The following is a 9,428-nucleotide window of genomic DNA, read 5'->3' as shown; positions in this document are numbered from 1 at the left end:
TGGGAAGCTTGTGGAAGGCTACCCGAAACGTTTGACCCAAGTTAAACAATTTAAAGGCAATGCTACCAAATACCAATTGAGTGTATGTACACTTCTGACCCACTGGCCATGTGATGAAAGAAATAAAAGCTGAAATAAATAATTCTCTCTGCTATTATTCTGACATTTCACATTCTTAAAATAAAGTGGTGATCCTAACAGGGAATTTTCACTCCAACCCTGTTCCTGGAGAGCGACCCTCCTGTAGGTTTTAACTCCAACCTTGTTGTTGGTTTATATTTAGGGTTATGTTTATTTTAAAACCATGTTATGTGATATATTTGATATAAGTTACCAAAATGCTGGTAGTTTACTGGTAAACTTTGAAAGTTTCCAGTAATATACCCTCCCTTTGCGACCCTTGGATACATCTTTGATTGACATCTGCATGGCCTCAATTCAGTCAATAATTGATGCAGCTCAATGCCTAACAATGCCCACAAGTTTAGAAATGTTTTGGGTCTAACCCAAGAAAATCAATTTTAGACAAACAAAACCTGAATGACAACCTAAATTGGGGCCCTCGCCTTCCACGTCTGTTTAAATCCTAAAGGTGTTAATTAAGGGACTTTCTCAATCCAAAATAAACGGTCTCAACCCAATAGAAGCAGGGCCAAAATCCCCACCCTCCCCGGCCCAGCCATCTCTCCTCACCACCCCAGGCTGTCTCATCTAAACCTGGTGCCACTCACAAGTCTGATAGCACTATTCCCAATAGCACCTAATCAGATTCCTAACAAAGATAAGAAAAGGGGGGAGATGGGGAGGAGGTAAGGAGAGACAGACAGAGAGAGAGAGATCGGAGAGAGAGAGAGAGACACACACTTTTCAAAATAGCTTCCTATCTTTTTGTGAAATCCTCAGTGGCATTAGACCATTAGTGCCATTTCAGACCAGCCTAAGAAACGTTAGTCTCTATTATATGCTGAGTGAGTGAGTAATAGCCGTGGTAATGACCTTAGAGGAGATAATGGAGAAGCTTGGCACTCAGCACCTGCTCACCAACATGTTACAAACCACTACACCCCCGAGGACCGCTTGCCAATCAGTCACAAGTTTGACCTCTAACCCCGCCCCCACCTGCACCTACTGCCTGTCTGTCTGTCAATCTGACGTTGCCATGGCAGCAGCAGGCGTAACATAATGGTTAAGTAGAAAGTTTGTTTTTATGTTAAAGTATGCTGCGACTGTATGTGCTGGCAGAATTTCCAGTGGGAAAATTAAATAGTTAATCTGGTTTCATGTAAAAGAGATAAATTGAGAAGTAATATTGAGTTATTGTTACAAAAGGATCACAAGTTCAAAGGCCACTACAGATGTAGGATTTTAATTTGAACCAGTTTGCTACAGCAGGAAAATAACCCTGCAGCAACAGGAAATGTGAATTGTTTTGTGGATTATAATTAATGGACATTTTGAGGGGTTGATACATTTTTCATAAGGGATCAAGTCAAATTTAAAAATGGAAATTACAAACTTCAGAATCCTTTTTAAAACTCAAATACGCTTCAAGTTTAACATTTCCTTCATAGCAGGAAATTTATCCTGTAACAGGGTGATTAAATTAATATCCTACATCTGTACATGACAAAATCATATTCAGTCGCCCATATGTCACAAATCATATTCAGTCGCCCATATGTCACAAATCATATTTACTGTCACTCATATGTCACAAATCATATTTACAGTCGCCCATATGTCACAAATCATATTCAGTCGCCCATATGTCACAAATCATATTTACTGTCACTCATATGTCACAAATCATATTTACAGTCGCCCATATGTCACAAATCATATTCAGTCGCACATATGTCACAAATCATATTCAGTCGCCCATATGTCACAAATCATATTTACAGTCGCTCATATGTCACAAATCATATTTACAGTCGCCCATATGTCACAAATCATATTTACAGTCGCCCATATGTCACAAATCATATTCAGTCGCCCACATGTCACAAATCATATTTACAGTCGCCCATATGTCACAAATCATATTTACAGTCGCCCACATGTCACAAATCATATTTACAGTCGCCCACATGTCACAAATCATATTTACAGTCGCCCATATGTCACAAATCATATTTACAGTCGCCCACATGTCACAAATCATATTTACAGTCGCCCACATGTCACAAATCATATTTACAGTCGCCCATATGTCACAAATCAGATATAGATGACATGAACATATGGTAAATTATGACAGAACATTCTGTTTTAAAGCCTGCCATCTCAGTCGAGGATCAACGTCATACGTTAACATGACCCACTAGGGCCCTATGAGGACATTCTGTTTTAAAGCCTGCCATCTCAGAACAGGATCAACGTCATACGTTAACATGACCCACTAGGGCCCTATGAGGACATTCTGTTTTAAAGCCTGCCATCTCAGAACAGGATCAACGTCATACGTTAACATGACCCACTAGGGCCCTATGAGGACATTCTGTTTTAAAGCCTGCCATCTCAGAACAGGATCAACGTCATACGTTAACATGGCTCACTAGGGCCCTATGAGGACATTCTGTTTAAAAGCCTGTTATCTCAGTCCAGTATCAACCTCATATGTTAACATGACCCACTAGAGTCTCTTCTCTGGGTTACGGCTTACATAAAACACATGCTACCTTCTCTCCTGTTCCTGCTCTAACAGAGATGAGTCTTTTCTGTAATATGTAATATGTTAATATGTTCACTTAGCAGACACTTTAATCCAGTGACCTACAGAACTGTCAATAAGGATAGTGACACATATTCAGTATATGTGGCCCATACGGGAAGCGAACCCACAACCCTGGTGTTGCTTGCTAAACCCCATGCTCTAACCCTGGTGTTGCTAGCTAAGCCCAGTGCTCCAACCCTGGTGTTGCTAGCTCAGCACCATGCTCCAACCCACAACCCTGTTGTTGCTACTTAAGCACCATCCTTTAACCCTGGTGTTGCTAGCTAAGCCCAATGCTCTAACCCTGGTGTTGCTTGCTAAGCCCCATGCTCTAACCCTGGTGTTGCTAGCTAAGCCCCATGCTCTAACCCTGGTGTTGCTAGCTACGCCCCATGCTCTAACCCTGGTGTTGCTAGCTAAGCACCATGCTTTAACCCTGGTGTTGCTAGTTTACCACCATTCTCCAATCCTAGTGTTGCTAGCTTAGCACCATACTTTAACCCTGGTGTTGCTAGCTTAGCACCATGCTCTAACCCTGGTGTTGCTAGCTTAGCACCATGCTCTAACCCTGGTGTTGCTAGCTTAGCACCATGCTTTAACCCTGGTGTTGCTAGCTAAGCACCATGCTCCAACCCACAACCCTGGTGTTGCCATTTAAGCACCATGCTTTAACCCTGGTGTTGCTATTTAAGCACCATGCTTTAACCCTGGTGTTGCTATTTAAGCACCATGCTTTAACCCTGGTGTTGCTATTTAAGCACCATGCTCTAATCCTGGTGTTGCTAGCTAAGCCCCATGCTCTAACCCTGGTGTTGCTAGCTAAGCCCCATGCTCTAACCCTGGTGTTGCTAGCTAAGCACCATGATCTAACCCTGGTGTTGCTAGCTACGCCCCATGCTCTAACCCTGGTGTTGCTAGCTAAGCACCATGCTCTAACCCTGGTGTTGCTAGCTAAGCACCATGCTCTAACCCTGGTGTTGCTAGCTAAGCCCCATGCTCTAACCCTGCTGTTGCTAGCTAAGCACCATGCTCTAACCCTGGTGTTGCTAGCTAAGCACCATGCTCTAACCCTGGTGTTGCTAGCTAAGCCCCATGCTCTAACCCTGGTGTTGCTAGCTAAGCACCATGATCTAACCCTGGTGTTGCTAGCTAAGCACCATGCTCTAACCCTGGTGTTGCTAGCTAAGCACCATGCTCTAACCCTGGTGTTGCTAGCTAAGCCCCTTACTCTAACCCTGGTGTTGCTAGCTAAGCCCCATGCTCTAACCCTGGTGTTGCTAGCTAAGCACCATGCTCTAACTAACACACTGAGTCATCAGAACCATGTAGGAAACTCAGGTACAACAGTCTGTCAACCCCAATCTCACTAAGGGAGAAGAGAGCAGAAAGCATTTCATGTCTCAGTCATTTTGAATTGCAGCTGAATGTATTGAAACACCCCCTGTTTCACCATGGAAGTTTTGCTGGGTGGTAGCCATGGTAACCCACTTGATCTTGCAGAAGCATAGGCTGTAGGGCTCGTGTCTCGCTGTGGCGAGCGAGATACAGGATAATATTATCCATTACTGTAAGACTGGAGAGAGCCATGTTTCCTGTTCATTACTGATTTCTTATTTCACTTTTGTTTATTATCTATTTCACTTGCTTTGGCAATGTAAACATTTTTCCCAATAAAGCCTTTTGAATTGAATAAAGCGAAACAGAGAGCGAGAGAGAGAATCATTCTTCTTCGCTGAGCGGGGTCCTCTGTAGCTAAACATGATTCAAATGAACTTCTCAGTGTGATGAAGGATCCTCTTCTCTGTCAGTTCAGAAGGCAGGTCACAGGTCCTAATAGGAGTGTGGCTAGTCCCCAGGCCTGATGAACTGCCTTCAAGAGAGAGAGAAGTAGCAAACATTCATTGTTGTTTTGATCATGGTGTTCAAAAGAGATGAGTAGAACCTAATGAATTGATAATGAAAGAAAATTGACATGGACACATCTGAGACAAAATAGTGGATGTGGACGCTGAATTCTAGTTGACATCTTGCCCCTGCATCACTTTGTCAAGGAGACCTATTGGTCTCACAAAGGAAATGCATGTTCATGGAAGAGACAACATGAAGCTGTGATTTAAACCCTCCCTTCCTCTATCTCACAACCAAAAAGACCCTGCCACCCTCATGGAAAAGACACATTGAGGGTCTTAAAGGCTTGGATTGATCTGTGCCCCCACACTACACTCTACAGAGCAAAGGGCTGGTACTGACAGGGAGGGGGGGGGTGTTCAAATCTCTCCCCATTCCAATCACAACCAGACTCTGGCCTACTCCTTGAAGAGTGGCAACATCATGTCCGTTTCTGGTGGGCAGTGACGGTCCCTCCCAGTCCCATGTGTTGTCTCAGCTGGACACTTCCTAGTCCGTTGTGCTAACGGCTGTTATGCGAGACGGCCAAAAGAGGCCCAGGCTGGTACTGTAATACCCTTTTCACACTACAGCGCCAACCCAAACCACACTGCGCTGGCTCTTACTGTTTCACATTGTCCTTTCCACCACGGTTCAAACCACTACAGTGGATGCATAAATCAGGCCAGCACAGTACAGCTGCACTTGGCTCGCTAGTGTTGAAAGCATATAGGCTGGTCGGAGGAGTCGGTACAAGTTCCGTTGTATAAAAGCCTGGCAGTGTCTCAATAACTTGACATTGGAGATGCTCCCTGGTGAACAGCTAGTGGGCAATGGACGTGGGCATACAGGGAAGGCAGGCAGGGATAACCACAGCCATAAATATACATGCATGTATACTGCTTCTATAGACAGAATTATATGGCTCTGAGGATGACAGGAGAAATACAACTAGCGGCTCCATATGCTCTTCTTTTGGGCACGCCGTTCCATTCACTCTCCAAACAGGTGTGTAATTCTGAACATCTAAAGGTCATGAGCCCTCACCGTCTGATGATACAGTAATATGGGTTGTATCTTTGTGGTGCATCATGGGTGTGTTCATAAAGAGTACATCATTACTGTTCTGCTCTACCATGAGGATGTCCCTGTGCTGCCTAGGTCGAGTGGTGGAAGGATACAGTGGTTGAAGGATACAGTGGTGGAAGGATACAGTACCCACCCACTGCCCGCCCTCAGCATGCTGACCTCAAAGACCTAGCTATCCCCCTCAGCCACTGACTTTCACTACCTCCCTCAGCCACTGGCTTTCCCTATCCCCCTCAGCCACTGGCTTTCACTGCCCCCCTCAGCCACTGGCTTTCACTGCCCCCCTCAGCCACTGGCTTTCACTGCCCCCCTCAGCCACTGGCTTTCACTGCCCCCCTCAGCCACTGGCTTTCACTGCCCCCCTCAGCCACTGGCTTTCACTGCCCCCCTCAGCCACTGGCTTTCACTGCCCCCTTCAGCCACTGGCTTTCACTGCCCCCTTCAGCCACTGGCTTTCACTGCCCCCTTCAGCCACTGGCTTTCACTGCCCCCCTCAGCCACTGGCTTTCACTGCCCCCTTCAGCCACTGGCTTTCACTGCCCCCCTCAGCCACTGGCTTTCACTGCCCCCCTCAGCCACTGGCTTTCACTGCCCCCCTCAGCCACTGGCTTTCACTGGCCCCCTCAGCCACTTGCTTTCACTGGCCCCCTCAGCCACTGGCTTTCACTGGCCCCCTCAGCCACTGGCTTTCACTGGCCCCCTCAGCCACTGGCTTTCACTGGCCCCCTCAGCCACTGGCTTTCACTGTCCCCTAAGCCACTGGCTTTCACTGTCCCCTCAGCCACTGGCTTTCACTGTCCCCTCACTGTTCACTGTCCCGTCAGCCACTAGATTTCACTGTCTCCTCAGCCACTGGCTTTCACTGTCCCCTCAGCCACTGGCTTTCACTGTCCCCTCAGCCACTGGCTTTCACTGTCCCCTCAGCCACTGGCTTTCACTGTCCCCTCAGCCACTGGCTTTCACTGCCCCCCTCAGCCACTGGCTTTCACTGCCCCCCTCAGCCACTGGCTTTCACTGCCCCCCTCAGCCACTGGCTTTCACTGTCCCTTCAGCCACTGTCTTTCACTGTCCCCTCAGCCACTGGCTTTCACTGTCCCTTCAGCCACTGGCTTTCACTGTCCCTTCAATCCACACCTCACTATTTCTCCTGCTAAAACACTTTCCAGTGTAGTGGCCTTTTCACATTATTTCAATCCATTTGTTAGCCCCTTTGGGTTAATAACGTGCTTCAAACTGTACGCTGTATTTCAAGTATCATGCTCTGATGCACTTACAGGCTACACATTCCCTCCTAAGTAGCTGAAAATGTTACATAAGCCAAGTTGGATGGACATGTTCCGTTAAAATGTTGGTTATTTTCTTAGCTAAGAGCACTGCCATTTGTAAGAGCTGAACCGTGAGAATCATCTCCTCTGTCTGCCCTGTGCATCTCCACTGGTCTGGTCAACATCCAGGGCTTATAGTGTTTGCTCTCTGCAACCAATTTATCTGGAGGTAGTCAAAAAGGTTCTATACTGTAGCACCTCACACATACAAACACACAGCCTCATACTGCAGCATCCCACACATGTCCTCACACACATCCTCCTCACAAATCCCAATCCAGGATAGAGCAAGTTGTCATCCCATAGTTTAATATACTGTGCAAACGCTACCGTGTGTTGCTCAAATATGGGTCTGAGTACCCACATCCTCCTCACGACCACCTGTCTCAACCAAGGTGTCATTCAACAGCTTCCTGGACTGTGAAAACACTACAAACTGTTTCTATAACATCACGCAAACATGTCTCAATATAGCCACAAATACTGCTCTCCCTGTAAAGTGTTCGTCTTAGCCGGAGTGCAAAATGATCATAAAATACATACATTGAATACATGAACACAACAGTTTGCTATCTTTCAGTAGCGCCAGTGTCTATAGCTTCATAGTGAGGCACTAACATCTCCCATAGCGTTAGGAGCACCACAGTACATAACCTGATGTGGAGCCAGCTGCTGCTACAGTACATAACCTGATGTGGAGCCAGCTGCTGCTACAGTACATAACCTGATGTGGAGCCAGCTGCTGCTACAGTACATAACCTGATGTGGAGCCAGCTGCTGCTACAGTACATAACCTGATGTGGAGCCAGCCTAGCCAGCTGCTGCTACAGTACATAACCTGATGTGGAGCCAGCTGCTGCTACAGTACATAACCTGATGTGGAGCCAGCTGCTGCTACAGTACATAACCTGATGTGGAGCCAGCTGCTGCTACAGTACATAACCTGATGTGGAGCCAGCCTAGCCAGCTGCTGCTACAGTACATAACCTGATGTGGAGCCAGCTGCTGCTACAGTACATAACCTGATATGGAGCCAGCTGCTGCTACAGTACATAACCTGATGTTGAGCCAGCTGCTGCTACAGTACATAACCTGATGTGGAGCCAGCTGCTGCTACAGTACATAACCTGATGTGGAGCCAGCTGCTGCTACAGTACATAACCTGATGTGGAGCCAGCTGCTGCTACAGTACATAACCTGATGTGGAGCCAGCCTAGCCAGCTGCTGCTACAGTACATAACCTGATGTGGAGCCAGCTGCTGCTACAGTACATAGCCTGATGTGGAGCCAGCGGCTGCTACAGTACATAACCTGATGTGGAGCCAGCCTAGCCAGCTGCTGCTACAGTACACAACCTGATGTGGAGCCAGCTGCTGCTACAGTACATAACCTGATGTGGAGCCAGCTGCTGCTACAGTACATAACCTGATGTGGAGCCAGCCTAGCCAGCTGCTGCTACAGTACATAACCTGATGTGGAGCCAGCTGCTGCTACAGTACATAACCTGATATTGGGCCAGCTGCTGCTAGAGTACATAACCTGATGTGGAGCCAGCCTAGCCAGCTGCTGCTACAGTACATAACCTGATGTGGAGCCAGCTGCTGCTACAGTACATAACCTGATGTGGAGCCAGCTGCCGCTACAGTACATAACCTGATGTGGAGCCAGCTGCTGGCTACAGTACATAACCTGATGTGGAGCCAGCCTAGCCAGCTGCTGCTACAGTACATAACCTGATGTGGAGCCAGCTGCTGCTACAGTACATAACCTGATATGGAGCCAGCTGCTGCTAGAGTACATAACCTGATGTGGAGCCAGCCTAGCCAGCTGCTGCTACAGTACATAACCTGATGTGGAGCCAGCTGCTGCTACAGTACATAACCTGATGTGGAGCCAGCTGCCGCTAAAGTACATAACCTGATGTGGAGCCAGCTGCTGCTACAGTACATAACCTGATGTGGAGCCAGCTGCTGCTACAGTACATAACCTGATGTGGAGCCAGCCTAGCCAGCTGCTGCTACAGTACATAACCTGATGTGGAGCCAGCTGCTGCTACAGTACATAACCTGATGTGGAGCCAGCTGCCGCTACAGTACATAACCTGATGTGGAGCCAGCTGCTGCTACAGTACATAACCTGATGTGGAGCCAGCTGCTGCTACAGTACATAACCTGATGTGGAGCCAGCCTAGCCAGCTGCTGCTACAGTACATAACCTGATGTGGAGCCAGCTGCTGCTACAGTACATAACCTGATGTGGAGCCAGCTGCTGCTACAGTACATAACCTGATGTGGAGCCAGTTGCTGCTACAGTACATAACCTGATGTGGAGCCAGTTGCTGCTACAGTACATAACCTGATGTGGAGCCAGCCTAGCCAGCTGCTGCTACAGTACATAACCTGATGTGGAGC

The 9,428-nt window shown here is 47.3% G+C and overlaps 1 protein-coding gene across 2 annotated transcripts in view; it reads right to left on the bottom strand.

The window, feature by feature from the left end:
• lmbrd1 (LMBR1 domain containing 1) overlaps positions 1-9,428 on the bottom strand; it is a 189,337-nt gene that overhangs the window by 27,598 nt on the left and 152,311 nt on the right. The window contains exon 16 of one of the 2 annotated variants that reach the window (XM_071394465.1): positions 4,404-4,586. The exons of the other annotated variant lie outside the window; for it this stretch is intronic. Within the exon in view, the coding sequence (XP_071250566.1) occupies positions 4,480-4,586 (107 nt within the window). The 3' untranslated portion in view covers positions 4,404-4,479. Of the gene's footprint in view, positions 1-4,403; positions 4,587-9,428 lie in introns of those variants that run through there. 2 annotated transcript variants of the gene reach the window in all.

This window comes from Salvelinus alpinus, chromosome 3 (genome assembly GCF_045679555.1).
Source record: "Salvelinus alpinus chromosome 3, SLU_Salpinus.1, whole genome shotgun sequence".
Classification (NCBI taxonomy): domain Eukaryota; kingdom Metazoa; phylum Chordata; class Actinopteri; order Salmoniformes; family Salmonidae; genus Salvelinus; species Salvelinus alpinus.
Note: the sequence above shows the minus strand (reverse complement) of the source record. Positions and strands in the feature narration are given on the sequence as shown.